This window comes from Phalacrocorax carbo, unplaced genomic scaffold (assembly GCF_963921805.1).
Source record: "Phalacrocorax carbo unplaced genomic scaffold, bPhaCar2.1 SCAFFOLD_129, whole genome shotgun sequence".
Lineage (NCBI taxonomy): Eukaryota > Metazoa > Chordata > Aves > Suliformes > Phalacrocoracidae > Phalacrocorax > Phalacrocorax carbo.
Genome location: NW_026990425.1, coordinates 85,770 through 112,801, shown reverse-complemented (window position 1 = coordinate 112,801; position 27,032 = coordinate 85,770). Strand labels below are relative to the sequence as shown.

The following is a 27,032-nucleotide window of genomic DNA, read 5'->3' as shown; positions in this document are numbered from 1 at the left end:
GATTCCCACTGAAATTTCTATATGGCTATCACCAAGGGCAATCAAAATTATGGGCAGGAATCTATAGGAAAATAACTTTCTAGTAAGTGGATTTCTCTTAAGATACTGTTTTCTGTTGCTTTAGAAGCACATATCTACTGTATTTTGTCACATAACTAAGAGTTGAAAGTCTAATTATTTGCAAACGTTGGACGACCCACAGATAAAGAACTCATAACTTTACAGTATCAGCTTCTATACAAGTACAGTAGCATTATAGCAATAGTAGTACTGTAAGTGGAAGAACAAGGAGTTACCGGATGCTTTTTCTGTCAAAGAAGCAAAGTAAATAGCCCCTGGCAATTCCCAAATAAAGTGATTTTGTACATTCATTTTCAGGCATCCATTCTCCATCTAATATTTTGTTCTTTCAATGACTTGATAGTGACCTTTACCATTCTGATATCTTGATTTCTTTTTATTCTGCTAAACAGCTAAAATAACTATGAATTGGTACATCAGTAAAGCTAATTAATGTTCAAGGACATAATATTTTGGAGGATATTCCATCAGAGACTAATTTAAAAAAAAATCCACAAGTGTCTTCAAACTTGAACTATCCTTGCTATTTTCTTGACAGCTGGGGGAGGGAAGTATTTCCTCTTTTTTACTTAAGGTTCTCTCTATAGTGAGTGGAATAATATGCTAAACTTGAGTTAAAAATATTTTCATTTGGTATCTAAATCTCAATATGACAGTATTTCTTCTGTCTCCTTAAGTGAATGAAATTACATGCCCCGTCAACTGTTTCTAAACAGATAGTACATATTCAGCAATTTTAAGCAAGTAAATTAGGTTTTAACAAAGCCTCATTTGTCCTAATTCTATATAAAGAAAGGCTAAAATTGAATAATTTAAGCAAGCTGCAAGCATACTGGTCCTTCCTTAAGCGAAGCAAGTACTTCATCCCATAATTTCTGGTTCATACAGTCTTCTTTAATCAGCCACTGCTGTTGCTGGGTCAGTTGGAAAGCCTCTCCTTTCCCTCCATCTCCCATTCTCATGGCTTTGGATGTATTTTTAGTCTCCTCTATACCTGTTTAAAATTATGACAAGATACAGTAACAGTGGTAGTCTGAACTATTAAAAAGGGAAGACAAAATTATTTCTAGAAAGCTAAAACATGAATCACATCTATGTAATGATGCGATAAAGCTCCAATTCAAATTGCCCAGCTTTATTTTGAACTATAGATCAAAACTACATAGAAGACTGTTCATTTTTCTGTGAAGTTTAAGAAAAAGAAACCTTACAAGTATGGAACAGCACCATAAGATCCCCAGCTTCCCATTTTATTACTGAGCACTTAACACTTTACATTTGGATTTCAAATTACTTCCAACTTCCTTGTAGTTTTCATACTATTGGCTTATATATAACATCACAGAGCTCTAACACTAAGAAGGAAAAAGAAATACCATCATCAATTGTCCTTTTCTGGTTTCCATTACTCTGACCGGTTGGCTCCTGTTTCACAGTTTGCTTCTTAACCTTATCCTTTTTCTCTTTACGAGCCATGGCTTCCAAATAACCTTCTGGATACTAAAAAAAAACACCCAAAAACCAGATTTAAAACAAAATCCACTGGCATCTGGGAATTCCCAAATACTGACAAGTCTATTTTCTAAAAGAATGTAAGCCCCTATGACTACATATTGAAATAATATAAAAATACTTTTAAAACATTATATAAACAGGAAAGCTTTTACATTAATATTTTTTTAGAAAACTGTAGTTAAGTCAAAGGATTTGATCTAGAATAGATTTTATTAAAAGGCACCTTATATCCATATCTACAACTCCAACTACACAAATCTGAACGCTAAAGTTGAAGATGATGTCATGTAGCGAAACAACCCATCCAAAGGAAATGATTGGTTTGCTGAGGGAAAAAAATACTACTTTGATTCTTCCTGTCTGCCACAAATTTCACAGTGCCAAAGTCCCTGCCTGAAATATGTTATCTATAGTAGTTCCTCAATTATAGGTTACAATTAGAGAAAAATACATAAAAACATATCTATTTTTTAAATTCTAAGAAGAGGCTCAACTATTGCAAGAGTTACTTTTATAAATCTTATCCAGTGTAAGGATCACAAAACTGTATTCAAAGTCATAATTTTCTGATCCATATATACAGAGTAATTTCCTGTTAAGGCAGAAAGCTTCATCCACAGTTCTTTCTTCTTTGCCAATATCACAATTTTTCAAATTGCAGATGATCTAAAATATTTTTTATATTAGACCCTGTCTCATTGAAACATATGAAAAATGGGGCTTAAATTTAATTCAAATTCCAAATTTTAAAATTTAAGACTCCATTTACTTGAACAGAATATCAGAGCAACTTTGTGAACACTGATTCTGACCTGTACACTCAAACCCAGTTTCTTTGACCGTTCCATCCCTTCTGAAGTCCAAGGTGCAGGTTCAATATCATCTCTCCTCAGAAGATAGCGCCAAACTAAGAACCCACATTTCCCAATTTCTGGCCAATATTTTACCACCTAAGGATAAATAACAACAGGTTTATGGTTTTGCTATCACAGTAGATCCTCAAATCTAATTTAAAGGATGATATGTTACTATTTTAAAGTATCTCTTCTCTCATCTCATTTATGAAGATGTTTGTATTGGGTCTGGCTGGGATGGAGTTAACTTTCCCCATACCAGCCCTCATAGTGCTGTGCTTTGTATTTGTATCTAGAAGGGGCTTAAAAATAAACCAATGTTTTGGCTACTGCTGAGCAGTGCTCCCACAGCATCAAGGCTGTCTCTCCAACCACTCCCCACACTCTGGACCCAAAGGCCAGTAGGCTGGGAGTGGGCAAGATCTTGGGAGGGGACACAGCCAGGACAGCTGACCCAAACTGACAAAAGGGATATTCCATACTATGTGATGTCTGCTCAGCAAAAAAAAAACCCAACCTAAGACAAAGGAGAAAGGAGGCAGGGGTGTGTGTGTGTGGGGGTGTGTGTGTGTGTGGTATTTGTTCTTACAGCATTTGTCTTCCGGAGCAACTGCTATGTGTACTGAAGCCCTACTTCCTGGGAAGTGGCTGGACATCGCCTGCTGATGGGAAGTAGAGAATAAATCTTTTGTTTTCCATTGTTTCTGTCCATGGCCTTTTCTTTTCTTTATTAAGCTGCCTTTATCTTGGCCCATGAGTTTTTCATTCTTATTTTCTCCCCATGTCTCGCTGAGGTGGGGGAGTGATAGAACAGCTTGGTGGGCACCTGGCAGCCAGCCAAAGTCAACCCACCACAGTGTTGAACAGCGTGGGGTCTAGTATCAATCCTTGGGGGACCCCACATGTGACAGGCTGCCAGCCTGAGTAAAAACCATTGATCACCACCCTCTGAGGGGAGCCTGTTAGCCAATTTCCTACCCATCTCTCAGACCACCCGTCCAATCTGTATCTTGCCAGTTTGTCCAGGAGAAGGCTGTGGGAAACAGTGTCAAATGCTTTGCTCAAATCCAGGTAAACACCATCCACTGCTCTCCCCATGTCGACAGAAGATGTTATTTTGTTGTAGAAGTCAATCGGGTTAGTCTGGCAAGATTTGCCTTTGGTAAATCTGTGTTGGAGTTTCCCAATCACCTGCTTCATTAGGTTTGTGATAGTTTCTAGGAGGACTCATTCCATACTTTCCCAGGGATTGGAGCAAGACCTGGTAGCTTCCTGGGTCCTCTTTTGGGCCCTTCTTGTAGATGGGTATGACATTTGCCCTCTTCCAGTCATCAAGGACATCCCCTGAACTCCACGACTTTTCAAAGATTATAGACAGTGGCCTCATAACAATGTCAGCCACTTCTCCTAACACCTTGGGGTGGATTTCCATCCAGGCCCATAGATTTATGTGGGTTGAGCCCTTGCAAGAGGTCGCAGACCAGCCATTCCTCCACTACTGGAGGAATGTTGACACATGCGTTGTTGTAGCTACTTGAGCTTGTGATCTGGGGTCCAGTTGCACCGGTAAAGACAGTTGTGTGAGTTTTCTCACCAAGTTTCTGTGATTCCTATGCTATCATAGCTCTCAGGCTGGGCACGGAGCTCCAGTTCCTCCTGTTTGTTGCCCAGACTACTTGTGTTGGTATACATGCACTTGAGGTGTCTGGACTTAGGGTTCTTGCCTTTGGAGAAGGTTGGGGAGCATTCCTCACATCCTGGATCTTGGCTCCTGGCAAGCAGCAAACTTCCCTTGACTGTGTATCAGGCCAACAGATGGGTGTGCTTGGTGCCTCTCAGCAGAGTCACCCACTACTAGCACTCGCCGCTTCTTTTGCAGCTTTTAGTATGTGCTGCTGGTGCAGTTTCTCTCTGTGAATCTTGCTCATTGGTTTTGTCTGCTGCCAAGACTTCGTATCTGTTGCTGGTTGGTACATACGAGGAAATGGGTGGGGAGTGATATCCCGTTCCCACGAGTCACCAGGGGCTATGGCGCCTCCTCCTCCAAGGTGCTGTTTGCTTGCTGTTGAAGCTCTTTGGTAGTCCTTGGAGGTCATTGCCACGAAGCCCTAGTACTTCTTCTTGTAAAGTCTTGAATATACTCTGTTTCTTGTTCCCCCTCCCTTGTTCTAGTGGGGAATTTACAAGATGTCTGCTGGAAATACAACACAGCAGAGAAGAAACAGTCTAGGAGGTTCCTGGAGTGTGTGGAAGAGAACTTCCTCACACAGCTGGTATGTGAGCCTACCAGGGGAGGTGCCTCGCTTGACCTCCTGTTCACAAACAGAGAAGGACTGGCGGGAGATGTGGTGGTCAGAGGCCGTCTTGGACTTAGCGGCCATGATATGATTGAGTTCTCAATTCTTGGCAAAGTAAGGAGGGGGGTCAGCAGAACAACTACCATGGACTTCTGGAGGGCAGATTTTGGCCTGTTCAGGGCGCTGGTTGGGAGAGTCCCTTGGGAGGCAGTCCTGCAGGGCAAAGGAGTCCAGGAAGGCTGGGCACTCTTCAGGAAGGGAGCCTTGCAGGCAGAGGAGCAGGTTGTCCCCAAGTGCCACAAGATGGACCGATGGGGAAGACGACCAGCCTGGCTGAACAGGGAGCTTTTGCTGGCACTCAGGAAAAAAAGGAGAGTTTGCCACTTTTGGAAGAAGGGGCAGGCAACTCAGGAAGAGTACAGCAAGCAGCTGCGTGGTGCTTCGTTGCTGACTGGGGCTAAACCACGACAGTCCTTTTTGGCGCTCAACGTGGGGCTCGGCGGGTTTGAAATAAGGACAGGTTTGACTGGAATGCACTACATTGAAATTCCAGCTGTTATTGCTGTTTAGCTATTAATTGGCAGGCTTCTGTGCTTGCTATGGGGCTTGCTTCCCTCACTGTATATACATACGCTGTATGCCTTAAAGTCTAGTGCTCACTAGTGGCTGCTTTTTGCTTTCTCTGCTTGCTGTACCGCTGTACCAATTATCACCTTACTCTGCTGTGCCTGGGAACATTCTGATAACAGCAATGGCCAAGTGCCTGGGCTGGCAGATGGCCAGGGCCCCGCTGCTGTTTCTGTGTTGCTGTGCTGGACAGGCTGGAACACCAGTGTGAACTCGAGTCAAAGGGACTATGACCTGTGGATGAGTCCACGTGGGAGCAGGACACCCCGAAGCATCTGTGGCCGTGGCTAAGGCCATGCCAGAGCAGGTATATCTCGAAGCGTCTCTGGCCTTGCTTATGTCTGTGCCACAGCAGGTATACTTCTGAAGGAATTGTGGCCCAAGGATAAGTCCATGCTGGAGAAGGTGCACCTCAAAGTGTCTGTGGCTGTGGATGAGGCCGTGCTGCAGGAGGTGCACCTTGAAGCATCAGAGGCTGTGCATGAGGTCATGCTGGAGCACCTCAAAGTGTGTGGCCATGGATAAGCCCACAGCAGAGCAGGTTACTTCTGGGGGCACTGCAGCCATGGGCAAGGCCATGTTGGAGCAGGTTCACTTCAGGAAGACCCTTCAGGACTGTGGCTGTCGGTAAGGCCACGCTGGAGCAGGTATTATTCTGAAGCCATTGTGGCCCATGGAGAAGGCCACGCTGGAACAGGTGCACCTCAGAGTGACTGTGGCTGTGGATGAGTCTATGCCACAGCAGGTGTACCCCTGGAGAGACTGTGGCTCCTGGGTAAGGCTCCACTTGGAGCAGGTGCAACCCTAAAGGACTGCAGTCCGTGGATAAGTCCAAGCCAGAGCAGGGGCAAGGGGAGGAGTTCATTACAATGTTAGACCCGATGGTCTGGCCCAAAGGGGCCAGGGGTGGAGATTGTAATGGTTCTACCTTTAAACTGTTGCAACCTGTGATTTGAGTTGCATGTTACAGGAATTACTATAGCAGGAACCACCCGAACCAATGGAGGACAAGCCTTACGAGAAGCAGTGCGAGTGCATCAGTGACCTGACCTGAGCTGGCTTTGGTGCCCAGTAAGTCCACACAACACACCACCTCTCCTGTCCTGAGTGACCACCATAACAGATGGAGCCCAAAGTCATGGACTGAATGAACTCAGTGGACATTCCATGGACATTCCTGGACATTTTACAGGGGTGGTCCATAGACTAAGGGAATGATAAAGGATATCTGTGTATTTTATCAAAGGATGGGAAGGGGGGTGGAGGTCAATGAGGTTGTACTGAATAGTGTGGGACCTGAGCATGACGTAAATGGTATGGAATAAGGGGTGGAGAATGTGCTGCTGGGTAAGCTTGCATAGCCACCAGCTAGCTGGGGCAACCATTGGGGCTGCAACCTAAGCCTGCAGGTGAACAGAGCAGACAGCAGCCTGATAACTGGCAAAGTGCGCAGCCCTTCCCGCACGCACATCCATGTGAACTGCTGTGCAGTCTTTCAGTGCCACAGTTGGAATGGAATGGAATGCTTCCATTCCATTTCACTACAGAACAAGGTAGGCTAAACCATCCTCATGGTAACAAAAGAATTATTCTTTTAAAAGCAATAATGAAGTTTTCTATGTAGTACACAAAAGACTTAAAAAAAAGTCTTAAGAAAAATGTAATGCTATATATACAGTAAAAATCATAATACCTTGTAAATGCCATCATATCTGTTGCCTTCCTCTGGGGCATATTTGCTGATCCGTCGTCCTTTTGAACTGCGCACTACTCGGACTGGCTTGCCAGCTCTCCAATTCTTAGACTCTGCTCCATTTTTATCATCCAGTGGGGCATCACAGTTAAGGGCCAATGCCCTGAAAATCACATTAAATATCTTCATCAAAATAGATTGCTTTATAAAATGTAGTATTGAGAACCAGTGTGACAAGATCAAAATTGTTTGCTTTATCCAATTATGTTTACTAAGCAGAAGAAGAATTTGCAGTGAATTCTTCAGTAGACTGCAATTCCAATGGAAAAACTGAGATCAACTCTACCGTGTGTGAGAAGAGGAATTGGAATACAATATATATTTAGTTCCAAATGTTCACTATGAAAACTCAGCTAATATAGTTAAATAAAAGAAACCAATCCCTTTAGGTTTAATATTTTTGCATTTTTAAAAATAATTATTTATCAAGTAACATGGAAGGTTTTAAAAAAGTTGTAACAATGGCAAATTATCTCTCTGAGTCCATGTTACTGCATATTTTTAGGCTTTTAACGTGTGCATGAATTGTTAAACATTATGAAAAGTAACATATGGAAAAAAGTACATAGTGACTATCCAAAAATATATCTGTAACAAATATTACTCCTCTTAGTCTATTAACTACCTAAGTTTATGAGTTAAATGCTATGGACTAATTCAGAGACAAGCAAAACATCATGTTCTTCTTTTCTATGTATTTTGATCTGGAATAGTATAGATGGATCATCAAAGATTCAGAAAATAATAAATATCAGTAAACACCACAAAAATGTTTTTCCTTGTTTAGTTGCAGCGTCTCCCACATCACATGTTAGCTTTAAGAATGGATGAGAATAAGAATTTATATGCATGAGGGGGAAAAGTATTGGTTTTGGCAGAAAGTGAAAAATCTTTATGGATAAACCTTTATCCTTCCAGAAGGAACACAGGGGAATAAATCTCATGGAGAGAGCTGGCATTTCTTAGAGGAACATTATAATAATGTAGAGGAACATTAAGCAACAGTATTTATATTGTCTAAATTTAGCTATTTGGATCTCCATATAATCGATGAGCAGGAGTAGGCTCCAGCTTGCTCTGAGTCTCTCCTGAAGCACTCACTTTTATCCGCTATTTATATAGGTGTCCTATTCTAGACACTTGGAGTAAGATAGTATGAATCCCTCCCTGACTAAACAGTTTGAACATAAAAGTATTTTCATAGCCCTACATTGATTTTAGTGTGGATGAACAAAGGTTCAAATCCAACCATGGACCACAACAGAAACAATGGCGCTCAGAAAAATATGGCAAAACCTACAGCCTGCAATACACAGAAAAGTAAGGAGAGGTGAAGTAATGCAGGTTTTAAAAATATTTCTTTTGTACAGACAAAATAAGAAAACATTCTGGACAAACAAAAACCCAGTTCTGATTCTATTACATGCAACCATACTGTCCTCCTCCAGTCCTCACAAGGGTTAAGAACATTAGACCCAAAGCAAGGACTACCACCAGCCAGTCAAAACGGATAACTGGTAGCACCACATGATACTCCATGCACCTCAATTACTACAAAGCAACCAGACACACACTTTGCCAATGGCTTTCACAACCATTTGCTGAGAGCAGAGGAACGGTGAGACTAAGGAGCCTAGGTTTTGTTCCAGGTTCCAATAAAAAGTTTGCTTTAATGATTAAAAGCCATTATAAACCTGCTGCTCAAGTCTATTTTTTGTCTCTCTTCTTTCCATGCTCTTGTTTCTGTTACATCTATCTCCTCATCCTCCGTCAGTATCCCAGTCAGGCTTTTCTTCTTTCTCCTCTGAGAACCAGCACAGAGCCTGAAAGAATGCCTCCCCACTCAATTTTCATGCTTGACAGAAGCACAGCACATGCAGTGTCAGATCTGGTAGAGAAAGTCCCAGTCAACCTTAGCACCCCATAGCCACTGCATGGTTAGTTGCTTCATGCAGATGGCATACATTTAGAAATGTAAAGGTATTGAGAATTCCTAGAGTTTAGGCAGGCTATTTACAGAACATGAATATACTTTAAGCAAGTTTCTAATTTATTCTTTCAAACCTTCTTTTTTCCTCAGTCAGTTGGTTTTGCCTACAATTTGGCAAAAATTAGACCAACTTTTATCAGGTACATAAAAAAACACAACCTAAAGGCAAAGCAATACTAATTCCCTGTTCTTCATACAAAGTATGAAGGCACTAAAGGCTATCAAAAATATATAACATTTCTTTTAGGATGGGCAAATGAACATACTTTCTTCATACCTAACTTTCATAAATTGTTAAAGCATTTAAGATGAAACTTTATAAGAACAATCTGAGGCAAACACCCAGCAGAGAAAATTTCAGCTTAAGAGGTTTGTTTGTCAAACTTCTAATCAACCGAAAACCAAGTCTTTTCATAAGAAGTGTTAGACAATTTCAACTAGATACATAGCTACCAGCTGAACCTGTAATACAGCATAATATTTTAATCAGTTACAAATACTTCTTTAAAACAACGTAACACCATGTTTGACAAAATTCCTCTAAACAGCAGGAGGTATCACTGTTTACAGTAGCAGAAGATTTATAAGAGGGAAAAAAATTTGCAAAATATCATTTTTAAATTAAAGGAATAAAACTCAACTCTTCGGTCTGGAACATTTTAAAATTTAGTCTTAAAACCTTACCTGTTCATGTGTGTTAATGTTTGATCAAATGAATGTTCTCCAATTCTTTTATTTCCAGAAAGATCTCTACCTCCACTCCCAGTATAAGTGAATTCATCTCCTCGGTCCTGTGTAAGAAGATTATCCTCTGTTTTAGCATTCCATATTAAAGCATCTGAACTGAAAACCTTCTCCATCATTGTTTGTATTTACTCAAACAAGAACAATTGCCTGAGGCAAAGAAAAACATGTGCTCAGTTTTAACATCCTTTCAGAGTAACCATGACAGCAAAAAGCTACTGGTTCAGATGCAACATATTCATCAGAAAGTGATTATAAAAAAGTATACTTGCCTTAAAAAATTATTTTAACTCCTCAAGCATTACTTTTAGTCACACAAATATTTCTGATAGAGGGAAAGCATTCTAGCTAGTGTTTACTTATTCTCTTAACTTCACAGCTTACAAGAAAATACCATTTGGAAAATATGTAATACATCACTCAGAGGCCTCACTTCTGCTTGTTCATGGGACTGAGCATCAATATGGCAAAGCACTTTGTACTTAAGCACAAGACAAGTGCTTTACTTCAGTAACACTATACTCATTTACTATCAAGTAAAAAAATTCAGGAAAAAAATCCAAAGAAAAAGGAGGCGTCTAAGGTTTTTAGGGTGTTGTTGTTTTTTGGTTTTTCTTTTTTTGCATTTGCAGAGGTCACCCCCACCTCAATTTCAGTTTTTCTGAACTGCTAAGAGCTTAGAAGGCTCATTCAGATGCAAATTTTATAAACTGTCATAATTCTGTAGTAGTCTGTATTTACTAATGAGGAATTATGTGAAATTGAATGAAGGTTGATTAAATGTTCCTTTAAAACAAACTTTAAAAATAATGAAAATATATATATTGCTTAAGTGAAGCCACTATTAGTATTTTTTCTTTAACCTGTCACAAATTCACAATAGTTGTAACAAATCTAGTTATTTTAGAAAGGACACAGTGGGCATCTGCTACCGACCTCCTAACCATGGTGACAAAGCCGACGAAGCGATATTTGGGGCACTAAAGCAAGCTTCTGGCCAACAGAACCTGGTCCTGATGGGTGACTTCAACTACCCAGACATCTGCTGGAAGAACAATATGGCAGCTTGCATGTCATCCACCAAGTTCCTGCAATGTAGAGAGGACTGTTTCCTGATACAAATGCTAGATGTGCCAACCAGGAATGAGGCACTGCTGGACTTGCTATTCACAAACCGAGAAAGCCTGCTTTGTAATATCTCAGTTAGTGATAGCCTTGGCTGCAGTGACCACAATATTGTGGACTTCGGGATCCTGCTGAGTGTGCTGAAGGTCAGCTCTAAGACAAGGATTCTGGATTTTAGAAGAGCGAACTTCAGTGCACTCAGGGCTCAGTTGGGAGGGATTCGATGGGAAGCTTCCATGGAATACAAAGGAGCTAGTGAGAGCTGGGAATTCTTCAAGAACTCTCTCTTGGAAGCACAAAGCCAATTTATCCCCTACAAAGGAAAGGGAAGTAAGCGGAGCAAGAGGCCCCCATGGCTCCACCATGACCTCCTGGGTCTACTCAAATCCAAAAGGGAAGCACACCAGAAATGGAGAAGTGGAGGATTATCCACCGAGAACTACAAGGGCATAGCCAGAGCGTGCAGAGATGCAGTCAGAAAAGCAAAAGCCCAGCTCGAATTGAAAATGGCCGTAGATGTCAAAAATAACAAGAAAGTGTTCTTCAGGTATGTCAACCACAAGCAGAAAAAGAAGGAAAACATAGGCCCACTGTAAAACAGAAAAGGAGAATCAATCACCAATGATGCTGAAAAGGCAGAGGTCCTCAACACCTACTTCACCTCTGTCTTTACCAGCACTGTAGGGTCCCAGGCTTTGGGAAGAAAACTGCCAATTGAACCAAACACCGACCCACCATCGGTGAAGGAAGAGTTAGTATATGAATTACTACAGGAGCTTGACCCCCACAAATCAATGGGCCCTGACGCCATCCACCCGAGGGAGTTGAGAGAGCTGGCTGACATCATCGCAAGGCGGCTCTCCATAATCTTTGAGAAGTCATGGAGAACGGGGGATGCCCCAGAGGACTGGAGGAAAGCAAATGTTACCCCTAGCTACAAGAAGGGCTCGAGGGAGGATCCGGGTAACTATAGGCCCATCAGCCTTACTTCAATCCCCAGGAAAGTTATGGAACGAATCCTCCTGGGGGCCATCACAAGTCAATTGAAGCACCTGATTGGGAAAAGCCAACATGGCTTCACTAAAGGCAGATCGTGCTTGACAAACCTGGTGGCCTTCTATGACAAAGGGACTTGCCTGGTTGGCATGGGGAAGGCGGTGGACGTTGTCTACCTGGACTTCTCCAAGGCCTTTGATACGGTCCCCCACAGCCTCCTCCTGGAGGAATTAATGCGTTATGGCCTAGACAAGTGGTCTGTGCAGTGGGTGGGGAATTGGCTGACAGGCCGCACCCAAAGGGTGGTGGTAAATAGCTCCTCCTCAAACTGGCAACCTGTCACTAGTGGAGTCCCCCAGGGATCGATATTGGGCCCAATATTATTCAACATCTTCATAAGCAACCTGGATAATGGGATCAAGTGTAGTCTGATGAAGTTTGCGGATGACACCAAATTGAGTGGGGAAGTAGACACTCCAGAAGGGAGAGCTGCTCTGCAGAAAGATCTGGATATGCTGGAAGAGTGGGCCAGCAAGAACCTGAAGTTCAACAAGGAAAAGTGTCAGATCATGCACCTGGGAAAACATAATCCGGGAGTGCAGCACAGACTGGGATCCACGTGGCTGGAGAGCAGCTCTGTGGAAAGGGACCTGGGGGTCCTGGTGGACAGGAAGCTCAACATGAGCAAACAGTGTGCTGCTGCAGCCAAGAAGTCCAACAGGATGCTGGGTTGCATCAAAAAGGGCATCACCAGCAGAGAGAAAAAAGTCATTATCCCACTCTACTCAGCACTTGTCAGGCCACACCTGGAGTACTGTGTACAGTTCTGGTCCCCTCTATACAAAAAGGATGTGGACAGGCTGGAAGGGGTCCAGAGAAGGGCCACCAAGATGATCAAAGGACTGGGAAGCCTGCCATATGAGGATAGGCTGGGAGAACTAGGTTTGTTCAGCCTTGAGAAAAGGAGGCTTAGAGGGGATCTCATCACCGTGTACCGGTACTTAAGGGGTAGCTACAAAGAAGATGGAGACTCCCTTTTTACAAGGAGTCACATGGAGAGGACAAGGGGGAATGGACATAAATTGCTCTTGGGGAGATTCCGATTGGACACCAGAGGGAAATTTTTCACAGTGAGGACAGTCAACCATTGGAATAATCTCCCCAGGGAAGTGATTGACTTGGCCACGTTGGACACCTTCAAGAGTCGTCTGGACAGGGCGCTGGGCCATCTTGTTTAGACTCTGCTCTTCCCAGAAAGGTTGGACTAGATGATCCCTGAGGTCCCTTCCAACCTGTGATTCTGTGATTCTGTGATATTTATAATAATGTCTCTCTTTTAAAATGCAAAACTTTTACAAAGCATGAAGCACTAATATAAAATGAATACTTAGCAAATTAGTAATTTTCATATCAAGTTTCAGAGCAAAAAACCTGAACATACTGATATGCAGTAGTAAAATTCAATCAATTTCTAACCATTATTAAATGTTTGACATCTGCATGGAACCAATACCAATCCACTGCAAGATTATTACAGCTAATTTAAGACTGGCAATAACAGAACAAGAGAAATGTCATGACAGAGAAATGTTGGTTGTAAAGGGCCGTAAAGTAATTACAGAAATGCTGTTTCCTTTATATTGTGTAGAAAAATCTTAATAAATTCAGCAACAGAGCTACTGGAGCATTTACCTTTCCTTTTTATTTAGATACAACAAAAAGAAAATACTAGAAGGTAAAAAATTGGGGTTGGAAAAAATACTGAATATAGAATATTTAAGGAAGTGAGAGTAATCAGAAACTGGGAGGTGTTTTAACCTCTTTTACAGCATTGTTGAAACAAGTAATGGAATAGCATATTTAAAAGGATGTTAAAAAACCTGGAGGGGAAACCAGCAAATAAATGAACAAGACTGGAGAAACTCACAAGAGACAAAGGGTATAGTCTGTTTAGTTTAGCAAAAATAGCTTATGTACAAATACCTTCATGAAGGTACCTTCATGAATACTGAAAACAAAAACATATTTTATCTAACAGACAAACATAAATCAAGAAGAAATGGATAGAGGCTTAAGTCAGGCAAATTAAAATGAAAGGCACATATTTAAATATATTTATAATTAACCACTATAACCAGTTTCCATGGGAAGCAGGGAATTCTCAAACTTTTGAAGCCTTCAAAGTAAAATTAGATGACTCTGGAAGATATTATTTAGTCAAAGCTATATTTTAGCTATTGAGCTTAACAAAGAGATAAGATGTAAGGCCTGGGCATACATACTTACTTGTCCTATACCCCTTCAGTGTTCTACACGTGAATGGGCAAATTGCTACAGTTTTGGGGCAAACTGAAAATCCAGGAGAAGGAAAGTGAGGAACAAACAGAATGCTATCATTTTAGCAGAATAACATCTTTAAGCACTTGCACCTTAGCCATCTCAATGGGGGTAGGGGATGGAGATCCACATGGCAACAAAGATGCAAGGATTGTCAATGTGTTAGAAACCACAGAAGCATGTGAGAACAGTCACATAGGAATTAGGGATTCTCCGCTGTCCTGGTTTCAGCTGGGATAGAGTTAATTTTCTTCCCAGTAGCTAGTATGGGGCTATGTTTTGGATTTGTGCTGGAAACAGTGTTGATAATGCAGAGATGTTTTAGTTGTTGCTAAGTAGCACTTACACTAGTCAAGGACTTTTTCAGCTTCCCATGCTCTGCCAGGTGCACAAGAACCTGGGAGGGGACACAGCCAGAACAGCTGACCCCAACTGACCAAAGGGATAACCCATACCATATGACGTCATGCTCAGCAATAAAAAGCTGGGGTAGGAAGAAGGAAGGGGGGGAAATGTTCGGAGTGATGGTGTTTGTCTTCCCAAGTAATCGTTATGCGTGGTGGAGCCCTGCTTTCCTGGAGGCAGCTGAACACCTGCCTGCCGATGGGAATTAGTGAATGAGTTCCTTCTTTTGCCTTGCTTCCATGCGCAGCTTTTGCTTTCCCTATTAAACTGTTTTTATCTCAACCCACGAGTTTCCTCTCTTTTACTCTTCTGATTCTCTCCCCCATCCCGCTGGGGTGGGGGGAGTGAGCGAGTGGCTGTGTTGTGCTTGGTTGCTGGCTGGGGCTAAACCACAATAACGAATTAAGGTGTATGAAGACCCAAGTTTGAAGAATAAGAAGCCTGCCTAAAGGAAATATTCTGTAGTCTGAAAAAAGTATCTTAATCTTAAATGTCATTAATTGTAATGAACAGATTGACAAGATTTTGCATAGTTAGTGGCAACTGAAAACATGTCCACTGCTCTCACCTATATTAAAATTCCAGTTTGTAGTAACATTTCACAATTTTATAAACCCTTAGTGCTATACCAATATCTATTAAATATATTTTTCATTATTACTGAAGAAGTCTAAAATTTTCTAATGCCAAACCTCTCTCGTTTTACAACAATGGCTTGTCTGTTTCCTGTTACTTTTATATGATGGTGCAACCTCTGTCAAATTAAATTCCCACTGGAAGTCACTAAGTGGGTAATGAAGAATTGCAACTCCAAAACCTTTACCATAAAGGTCACAAAAGTAGAATAGTTAAAATAGCTCTATTAATACAAGCCTCATTTTTGTCACTTCAAAGAAAGCCCCCAGGCCTGTATACCATAAAGTTCTAGTGGTTACTGTTTGGATGATGTAAAATTCTGCAGTCATTTCTCCACTCTAAATATTACTACGGTACATACTTCCTGATCTGCAGGACTGCTACTTTATGTAGTGACAAACTAACTCAGCTACAAAGGAACTCACTTGATTGAACTCAAGTATCTGTGCAGGCATGCCAGAAACGCTCTTGTGTTTATTTCAAAAACACTACACTGGTGTCTTCATCATAAAGTTATCACATGTAAAGTCTATCCCACCAACTGTATGGACAGTCTTAGAAGCCAAGTTTTTATATAAACTGATTGATGGGAACAAATGGGAAGATGTTCCTGTTCAAACTTTCAGTCCTGGCCACTTTTTACTTCTATATGGCATTATGTGGAGCAATAGGACTCTGATCTCAAGTGCTCATTCAGTATTCCTGGAGGGCCAGAGCTTAAGTTTTGAAGCCATTTTACAGCAAGCTATAGTCTACGTAATGAAGCAAGGCAAGTTAAGCATGCTGTCTAAACCAGAGTCATTATTCAAACTATGAGGTCTGAAAAAATGCAGGGAAAAATGTTGTGCTTTTGTTAGATGCGATTTAACACAAAGAAGTTCAATTTCAATATTTGTACAAAAACTCTTTCATACTTCACCTGGCTTAGAAGGAGAGGTTTTATATGGAACTATAAGGAAAAATAATGTGATACTGAAAAAGGTAGGCTTAATGCTCAGCAAAAACCCAGCATTGTAGCTTGGGGGGGGGGGGGAAACACAGATCTTTAATATTACATTCTGCTAGCATTTTACTTTGTGTAGGAACTACTGCTACTGTGGCAGCTCTGACTAATCAGAAATGAAGTATCAAACAATAAAGGCATCAAGATTTTATACTTCTGTTAGCTAAAGTTTAAAAGTCAGAGTTCAAAAGATGACATACTTAATTCTGGCTGACTTTATCGGAATATTAAGATTGGCAGGTAAAACACAGAATCACAGAATCACAAAATGGTAGATATTTAGAGGTATTGATGAAATCCCCCCCTCAGTCTTCTCTTCTCCAGGCTGAACAAACCCAAGACTCTCAGCCTTTCCTCCTAAGAGAGATGCTCCAATCCCCTGATCACCTTGGTAGCTCTCTGTGGGACTTGCTCAAACAGTTCCACATCCTTCTTAAACTGGGGGGGCCCAAAACTGGACACAGTACTCCAAATGCGGTCTCACTAGGGCGGAGTAGAGGGGGAGGATAACCCCTCTCAACCTGCTGACCACACTCCTTTTAATGCATCCCAGGATACTGTTGGCCTTCTTGGCCACAAGGGCACATTGTTGGCTCATGGCCAGCTTGCTGTCCACCAGCACTCCCAGGATCTTCTCAGCAGAGCCGCTTTCCACACAGATGACTATAGCAGGAACCACCCGAACCAATGGAGGACAAGCCTTACGAGAAGCAGTGCGAGTGCATCAGTGACCTGACCTGAGCTGGCTTTGGTGCCCAGTAAGTCCACACAAGACACCACCTCTCCTGTCCTGAGTGACCACCATAACAGATGGAACCCAAAGTCATGGACTGAATGAACTCAGTGGACATTCCGTGGACATTCCTGGACATTTTACAGGGGTGGTCCATAGACTAAGGGAATGATAAAGGATATCTGTGTATTTTATCAAAGGATGGGAAGGGGGGTGGAGGTCAATGAGGTTGTACTGGATAGCGTGGGACCTGAGCATGACGTAAATGGTATGGAATAAGGGGTGGAGAATGTGCTGGTTTCAGCTGGGACAGAGTTAATTTTCTTCCCAGTAGCTAGTATGGGGCTATGTTTTGGATTTGTGCTGGAAACAGTGTTGATAATGCAGAGATGTTTTAGTTGTTGCTAAGTAGCACTTACACTAGTCAAGGACTTTTTCAGCTTCCCGTGCTCTGCCAGGTGCACAAGAACCTGGGAGGGGACACAGCCAGAACAGCTGACCCCAACTGACCAAAGGGATATTCCATACCATATGATGCCATTGCTCAGCATACAGAGCTGGGGGGAGAAGAAGGAAAGAGGGGGACGTTAGGGGTTATGGTGTTTGTCTTTCCAAGTAACCATTACGCATGATGGAGCCCTGCTTTCCTGGAGATGGCTGAACACCTGCCTGCCAATGGGAAGTAGTGAACAAATTCCTTGCTTTGCTTTGCTTGTACGTGCGTCTTTTGCTTTCCCTATTAAACTGTCTTTATCTCAGTCCATGAGTTTTCTCACTTTTACCCTTCTGATTCTCTCCCCCATCCCACTGGGGTGGGGGGAGTGAGCGAGCAGCTGTGTGGTGCTTAATTGCTGACTGGGGCTAAACCACAACATCCCCCAAAAAGGGTGGCAGGATCAATATCCCAGCCGAAGTGCAGCTACACCAATGCATGCAGCATGGACAACAAACAGGAGGAGTTGGAAGCCATTGTGCAGCTGGAAAATGATGATGTAATTGCTGTCACGGAAACATGGTGGGATGACTCACACAACTGGAGTGCTGCAATGGATGGCTACAAACTCTTCAGAAGGGATAGGCAAGGAAGGAGAGGCAGATGGGTAGGCCTGCATGTTAGGGAGTGTTTTCACAGTCAGGAGCCTGATGATGGTGATGAAAGGGTGGAATGTCTATGGCTAAGAATCAGGGGAAAGGCCAACAAGGCAGGTATCATGGTGGAAGTCTGTTATAGACCACCCAACCAGGATGAAGAGGCAGCTGGGAGAAGTCTCATGATCACTAGCCCTTGTTCTCATGGGGGACTTGAACTTAGAAGATGTCTACTGGAAATACAATACAGCAGAGAGGAAACAGTCTAGGAGGTTCCTGGAGTGTGTGGTAGATAACTTCCTGACAGAATGTGCTGGTTTTGGCTGAGATAGAGTTAATTCTCTTCACTGTAGTGCCTGTAGCAGTCAGGGACCTTTCCATGCTCTGCCACGTGGGAGGGGTGGGGCCACAGCCAAGACAGCTGACCGGGGCTGGCCAATGGGATATTCATTCCATACCATGTGATGCCATGACCAGTATATTAACCGGGGCAGTTGGCATGCAGGGGGGCAGTTGCAGCTTGGGGACTGGTGGTGTCAGGTTGGCGGGCAGTTGTGTCACGTGCTGTTTGTTTTGGTTGTTCGTTCCCCCTTCCTTCCCCCCCTGGGTTTTGCGCCTCTCTCATTGTTTTCCTTTTCACTGCATTATTGTTGCTATTGTCATTATTATTGTTTTATTTAAATTATTTATTTAATTATTAAACTGTTCTTATCTCAACCCATGAGCTTTACCCTTCTGATTGTCTCCCCCAGCCCACCGGTGGGGGAGTGAGCAAGCGGGTGTGTGGGGCTGAGTTGCCAGCTAAACCACAACAGTCTTTTTTGGTGCCCAACGTGGGGCTTCTTCAGCACATGTCACCTCCTCCTCTGGTGATCTTACAAAGTCTTTGCCTTCTGGCCAGTCCATGATCAGTTCCAATATTCCTGGGTGACTGGGGTTCCCTACTCGAGCCCATTGGTTGATCAGTGCAACCCATTTAATCCATGTAGCATCAGTTGCATGATGTGTAGAGGGGACCTTTCCTTTGAGCAAAAGGACGCTTATTCCTAACAGCTGAGGCACTAGTCCATAGAGGTGGAGAGTAGGACATATCTTTTTTGAGTTGCTGGACCTCTTGGCATAGAGAATTAACTCTATCCCAGCCAAAACCAGCACACACAGCTGGTGAGTGAGGCAACTAGGGAAGGTGCCCTGCTGGACCTGTTTGTGAACAGAGAAGGACTTGTGGGTGATGTGATGGTTGGAGGCCGTCTTGGGCATAGTGATCATGAAATGATAGTTTTCGATTCTCGGAGAAGTAAGGAGGCAGGTCAGCATAACTGCTACCTTGGACTTCTGGAGGGCAGACTTTGGCCTGTTTAGGGACCTGGCTGACAGAGTCCCTTGGGAGACAGTCCTGAATGGCAAAGGAGTCCAGGAAGGCTGGACATTCTTCAAGAACAAAATCTTAAAGCTGCAGGAGCAGACTGTCCCCATGTGCCAAAAGACAAGCTGGCGGGAAAGAAGACCAGCCTGGCTGAACAGACAGCTTTGGCTGTAATACAGGGAAAAAAAGAGAGTTTATGACCTTTGGAAGAAGGGCCAGGCAACTCAGGAGGACTATAAAGATGTTGTGAGGTCATGCAGGGAGAAAATTAGAAGGGCCGAAGCCCAATAAGAACTTAATCTGGCTACTGCCATAAAAGACAATAAAAAATGTTTCTATAAATACATTAGGAACCAAAGGAGGGCTAAGGAGAATCTCCATCCTTTATTGGACGCGGGGGAAACATAGTGACAAAGGCTGAGGAAAAGGCTGAGGAAAAGGCTGAGGTGCTTAATGTCTTCTTTAATAGCAAGACCAGTTATTTTTGGGGCACCCAGCCCCCTGAGCTGGAAGACAGGGTCAAGGAGAAGCATGGAGCCCCCATAATCCAAGGGGAAATGGTTAATGACCTGCTACGCCACTTAGACATACACGAGTCTACGGGGCCAGATGGGATCTGCCCAAGGGTACTGAGGGAGCTGGTGGAAGTGCTCACCAAGACACTCTCAGCCCTTTATCAGCAGTCCTGGCGAACAGGGGAGGTCCCAGATGACTGGAGGTTAGCAGATGTGACGCCCATCTACAAGAAGGGCCAGAAGGAGGATCCAGGGAACTACAGGCCTGTCAGCCTGACTTCAGTGCCAGAGAAGGTTATGGAGCAGATTATCTTGAGTGCCATCATGTGGCACATACAGGACAACCCAGGGATCAGGCCCAGTCAGCATGGGTTTATGAATGGCAGGTCCTGCCTGACCAACCTGATCTCCTTCTATGACAAGGTGACCCACTTAGTGGATGAGGGAAAGGCTGTGAATATTGTTTACCTGGACTTTAGTAAAGACTTTGACACCGTTTCCCACAGCATTCTCCTAGAGAAACTGGCTGTTTATGGGTTGGATGGGCATACTCTCTGCTGGATAAAAAAACTGGCTGTATGGCCAGGCCCAAAGATTTGTGGTGAATGGAGTTAAATCCAGTTGGCAGCCAGTCACAAGTGTTGTTCCCCAGGGCTCAGTATTGGGGCCAGTTCTGTTCAATATCTTTATAAATGACCTGGGCAAGGGGATTGAGTATGCCCTCAGCAAGTTTGCAGACTACACCAAGTTGGGTGGGAGTGTAGAACTGCTTGAGGGCAGAAAGGCTGTACAGGGGGATCTGGACAGGCTGGATTGATGGGCCAAGGTCAACTGTATGAGATTCAACAAGACTAAGTGCCGGGTGGTGCCCTTGGGTCATAGCAACCCCATGCAATGCTACAGGCTTGGGGAAGAGTGGCTGGAAGCTGCCTGGCAGAGAAGGACCTGGTGGTGCTGGTTGACAGCTGGCTGAATATGAGCCAGCAGTGTACCCAGGTGGCCAAGAAGGCCAATAGCATCATTGTATCAGGAATAGTGTGTCCAGCAGGAGTAGGGAATTGACTGTCCCTTGGTACTCAGCACTGTTGAGGCCGCACCTTGAATACTGTGTTCAGTTTTGGGCCCCTCACTACAAGAAGGACATCGAGGTGCTGGAGCATGTCCAAAGAAGAGTAACGAAGCTGGTGAAGGGTCTGGAGAGCAGGTCTTATGAGGAGCGGCTGAGGGAACTGGGGCTGTTTTCTCTGGAGGAAAAGGAGGCTGAGGGGAGACCTTATCGCTCTCTACAACTACCTGAAAGGAGGTTGTAGCAAGGTGGGTGTTGGTCTCTTTTCCCAAGTAACAAGTGATATGGTGAGAGGAAATGGTCTCAACCCTGAAAGGGTTGTCAGCCATTGGAACAGGCTGCTCAGGGAAGTGGTTGAGTCACTGTCCCTGGAGGTATTTCAAGACATGTAGATGTGGTGCTTAGGGACATGGTTTAGTGGTGGACTTCGTATTATTAGGTTAACGGTTGGACTTGATGAAACCTAAATGGTTCTATGATCCTATGATAATCGTTACAGATCAAATAACCAGAGGATGGCATCTCTTAGCACTTTTTAGTATATCAGTACCCCTTATCTCATTTCTGTTCATCTTCTCAAAAGAACTTCACATGCCAAAACATCAGACAAAATATAGTCATGGGGAAAGACAACACAATTGCTGGTATAGGAAGAAAACAGGACTGATGAGCAACTTAAACAGAGCCCTCATCATATCAAAGAAGAACGGGGGTACTGATTTGGTGGAAGGGGGGAAATGGAAAGGACGTTGAACCTCTGATATAATCTAGTGAGGATATTAGCAAGGTGGGTGTTGGTCTCTTTTCCCAAGTTACTAGCAATAGGACGAGAGGAAATGGCCTCAAGCTGCATCAGGGGAAGTTTAGATTGGCTATTAGGAAAAATTTCTTTATTGAAAGAGTGGTCAGACGCTGGAAAAAGCTGCCCAGAGAGGTGGTGGAGTCACCATCCCTGGAGGTCTTCATTTATCACTTTGTTTTACTTTGCCTGTGTTGTGGTTCACCCTCAGTTGGCAACTAAACACCACGCAGCCGCACGCTCACTCCCCCCCACCCCTGTGGGATGGGGAAGAGAATCGGAAGAGCAAAAGAACTTGTGGGTTGAGATAAGCACAGTTTAATAATTACAATAAAACAATAATTATAATAATGATTGTGATAATAATGACAATAATGTTAATATAATAAAAGGGAAAAGGGAAAAAAGAACCAGAAACACAAACGATACAACCGCTCACCACCCGCCGACCGACGCTGCCCGTCCCCGAGCCGCGATTGCTGCCTCCCTCCCCCGGCCAGCCCCTCCCAGTTAACATACTGGGCATGACGTTACGTGGTACGTAATATCCCTTTGGTCAGTTTGAATCCGCTCTCTTGGCTGTGCCCCCTCCCCTTCCGGCTTCTTGTGCACCCGGCAGAGCTTGGGAAGCTAGAAAAGTACTTAACTAGTACAAGCGCTACCCAGCAACAGCCCAAACATCTGTGTGTTATCTCAACATTGTTTTAATGCTAAGTTCAAAGCACAGCACTACGCCAGCTAGCGTGAAGAAAATTAACTCTATCCCAGCTAAAACCATGACAGCCTGGGAGAGCTATGATAAAAGCACTGGCTTTGAGACTAATTTGTTATTTGGGTCCTATATTGCTGCTGTCCCAGTACTCCAAGAACCATGTAATGGAGACAGTCACCTTCCCACTTTTCTCCTGGGAGAATCACTTTCTGGAGAGAATGAAGAATGCCATTGTGCTGAGTTTAAGTGGCAAGGTTTTGGGGCGGGGGGAGCGGGCTGCACTGCAGGGGTGGCCTGCAGCCATATGAGAAGAGGCCAGGGGCTACCCTGTGCAGGACACAACTGGTTCCAGCTGGCTCAGCAATAGACCCACCATTGGCCAAAGGTGAACCAGTCAGCAAAGCTGGAGGCACCTCTGTGAAAATGTATTTAAGAAAGGGAAGAATGCTGCACAGGCAGTGTGAGGGGTGAGGAAAAAAAAGTGTGAGAAACAATCCTTCAGACACCAAGGTCAGAGAAGAAGGAGGGGGAGGAGGTGCTTCAGGCACCAAAGCAGATATTCCTCTGCAGCCTGTGAAGAAGACCACAGTTGAGCAGGTTTTTCCCTGCAGCTCGTGAAGAGGACCATGACAGAGCAGGTATCCCACTGCAGCCCATGAAGGATCCCACACTGGAGTAGGTGGTAATTTCCTGAAGGAACTGCAACCCATGGAGGAGCCCAAACTGGAGCAGGTTCTCCTGACAGGAACTGGAGCTTGTGGAGAACCCACACTGGAGCAGGTTTGTCCTCAAGGACTGCAGCTCATGGAGAGGACCCACGCTGGATTAAGGGAAAAGTGTGAGGAGGAAGGAGCTGCAGAGGACAACTGTTATGGAGTGATCGCATGCCACCCCCCATTCCCCATCCCCCCTGCACTGCTCAGGGCCAAGGGGAGGAGGTAGAGGAGTCAGGAATGAAGGAGCGAATTTGATCCTGGGGTGGGGGGAGATGTTGTTTTAATTTGTCTTTGTTTCTCACCATCCTACTCTTTTTTTAATTGGCAATAAATTAAATTAATTTTACACGAGTCAAGTCTTTTTTGTTCATGACAGCAATGAGTAAGTGATCTCTGTGTCCTTATCTCGATCCACGAGCTCTTCCATCTTATTTTCTCCTCCTGTCCTGTTGAGGAGGTGGAGTGTGAGAACAGTTAGGCAGGCATCTGGCAGCCAGACAAGGTCAATCCACCTCGGGCACCTACCTCTTCCTTTCCTGGATACCAGATGCCCTTAAAGTAGCAGACACTTTCCTTCCACATACCCTTACATCATGGGCTACATAGCCTTTAAATGAACAAAATAGGCACCATGCTTATTTGATGGGAGAATGAAAAAATCTACAAAACAGCCTAAATTATAATATAGTATTATTTTTGTGTGTGTGTGAATAATACAGTATAAAGACACACAAGGAATATCCATTTGAGGAAACAAAAAACCAACACCCACACACTTGAGGAACTAACAGGTAATAGAGCTGAGTATTTGACTATGGGTCCTCCTTGAGCCCCATTACCTCAAAAGAAGGCATTAGATGTGCCATGAGCAGAGAGGTGCCTATTTACAAGTGCTCTAGAGAGTAATTCAGTTTTCCAACATTCCAGTATAAACTGGGTCCTAGGCTTTATCTCAAGCTCCTCAGACTAGCAGTATCCAAGAACACCATGTTCAAACTAGGCAGACAAAGAGCTCAAATCTGATGTTATAGAGACAGGCTAGATATAATTCATCTAAAATTTATATCCATGATCCATATGACCCTAGTTCCATTTCATTACTGAATGTTTCGAAAATTGCAATTTACTTTTATTTTTTTGGGAAAATAGTACTGTCTTAAAATGCAGTCAGTGTACTCTCTTAAGTTAAAGAGGTATATACAATATGTGTGCTATTCAAGATGTATTTTCAGGGTTATTTTTTTTAAAGTGCCATCCAGCTCAAACTGGCAAGAAAACAAATAGTATTCTCTGACAAGCGTAACTATTATTCACTACTACTTGTTTGCCTTAAAGCAGAATGATCATAGTTGGAACACTTCCTAGAAAGGGTTACACAGATTTGGGGAACTTAGAAATCATCTGAAGTGTTTTGCATTGTTAAGGGGATTTACTTCACCACCACCACCAAGAAGAATGGGGTTTTAAGGGAGGAGAAGGAATTTTTTCTCTTTTAGAGAAAAAAATGCATGAGGGAAAGTATATACCAAAAATATATTTTCAGTGTCTTCTGTAACCGAAGACACAAGATTTGGAGGTCTCAACACTACAGCTTCCCCTGTTCCCATTGTTTCATTAAACTACCAAATCATTTTTAAGGAAAACAGTCTGATGAGAAGGTTCATTATATGGTTTCGTATCATTTCTACTTCCAAATGCCTCTTTCATTGAAACACCTCTACAGAACTAGTCTGTCAAGTTATTCACCTCTTGTGGTGGGTTAACCTTGGCTGGATGCCAGGTGCCCACCAAGCTGCTCTGTCACTCTCCCTCCTCAGCAGGACGGGGAAAAACTAAGGTGAAAAAAGCTGTGGGTCAAGGTTGCATTGAGTTTGCGTGGCAAGGTTTTGGTAGTGGGGGGCTGCAGGGTTGGCTTCTGTGAGAAGACACCAGGAGCTGTCCCCATGTTGGACAGAGCCCGTTCCAGCTGTCTCCAAGACAGACCCACCACTGGCCAAAGCTGAGCCAGTCAGCGAAGCTGGTGTTACCTCTGTGATAGCATATTTAAGAAAGGGTAAAAAAATGCTACACAACAGCAGCCAGAAGAGGAGTGAGAATATGTGAGAGAAACAACTATACAGACACCAAGGTCAGTGAAGAAGGAAGGGGAGGAGGTGCTCCAGGAGCCAGAGCAGAGATTCCCTTGCAGCCTGTGGTGATGCAGGTTGTCCCCCTGCAGCCCGTGGAGGTCCATGGTGGAGCAGATATCCATCCTGCAGCCCCTGGAGGACCCCATGCCCTGAAGGAAGCTTCAGCCCGTGGAGAGGAGCCCACGCTGGAGCAGGTTTTCTGGCAGGACCTGTGACCCCATGGTGGGGCTCATGCTGGAGCAGTCTGTTCCTGAAGGACTGCACCTTGTGGAAAGGACCCATGCTGGAGCAGTTCTTAGAGAACTGTACCCCAGAGGAAGGACTCATGTTGGAGAAGTTCCTGTGGGAGGGACCCCACACTGGAGCAGGGGAAGAGCATGAGGAGGAAGGAGCGGCACAGAAGTGTTATGAACCGACCACGAGCCCATTCCCAATCCCCCTGTGCTGCCTGGGGAAAGGAGGTAAAATAGTTGGGAGTGAAGTTGAGCCTGCGAAGAAGGGAGGGGTGGGGGTGGGGTAAGGTATTTTTATATTTGTTCTTATTTCTCATTATCCTACTCCATTTATTTGGCAAAAAAAATTAAATTAATTTCCCTAAGTCAAGTCTGTTTTGCCCATGATGGTAATTGGTAAGTGATCTCCCTGCCCTTATCTGGACCCACGAGCTTTTCATAGTTTCTTTTTCTTCCCCTGTCCTGTTGAGAAGAGGGAGTGATAGAGTGGCTTTATGGGCACCTGGTGGTCAGCCAAGGTTAACTCACCACAGAGGTAAAGGTAGTTTAATGAAAAAAACAAAAAAGCAAAGGCTGCGCACAAAAGCAAAACAAAAGAAAAAGAGATTTATTCTCTACTTCCCATCAGCAGGAGATGTCCAGCCACTTCCCAGGAAGCAGGGCCTCAGTACGCATAGCAGATGCTTCAGAAGACAAAACACCTTAATAAAGAATGCCAGCTCCCTCCTCCTTTTTCTTAGCTTTTATTGTTGGGCGCGACATATGGTATGGAATATCCCTTTGGTCAGTTGGGGTCAGCTGTCCCATCTGTGTCCCCTCACAGCTGTTTGTGCACCCCCAGCAGGAAAAGGCCTTGACTCTGTGTAAGCACTGCTCAGCCGTGACTAAACCATCCCTATGTTATCAACACTGTTTTCAGCACAAATCAAAAACATAGCCCCATACTAGCTACTATGAAGAAAAGTAATTCTATCCCAGCCAAAATCAGCACAATATATCATGATCCAAAATTTTAACAGGAGAGGTTAAAGTAAGCATTGAATAAAACAGAAGAACTTGTTCAGTACTTGCCTCTTATTCCTATAAAAAGGTTTTTGTAGTGCTTCTTGAACCTCTTTGCCATGCAGTTTGCAGTGAATATAGCAATCTCAGAAGCATGTTTAAGACCCTTGCCTCCCATTGTCTGAGAGAGGAACAACTCTAAGAAACAGAGCTGAAAAAATTCCTAAGCAAGCTAGGTTCATTCTAGTAATGGCAAAATTTAATACAACATCTTACCTCATCTGGCTGGGAGCTAAATTTAAGACAAAA

General features: G+C 43.6%; 1 protein-coding gene across 1 annotated transcript in view; it reads right to left on the bottom strand.

Moving 5' to 3' along the window:
* Positions 1–27,032, bottom strand: part of UHRF2 (ubiquitin like with PHD and ring finger domains 2) — a 103,086-nt gene that overhangs the window by 3,883 nt on the left and 72,171 nt on the right. The window contains exons 7-11 of the mRNA XM_064440330.1: positions 9,802–9,908; positions 7,068–7,230; positions 2,409–2,546; positions 1,458–1,581; positions 915–1,075 (exon numbers count right to left, since the gene is read on the bottom strand). Of these exons, the coding sequence (XP_064296400.1) occupies positions 915–1,075; positions 1,458–1,581; positions 2,409–2,546; positions 7,068–7,230; positions 9,802–9,908 (693 nt within the window). The remainder of the gene's footprint in view (positions 1–914; positions 1,076–1,457; positions 1,582–2,408; positions 2,547–7,067; positions 7,231–9,801; positions 9,909–27,032) is intronic.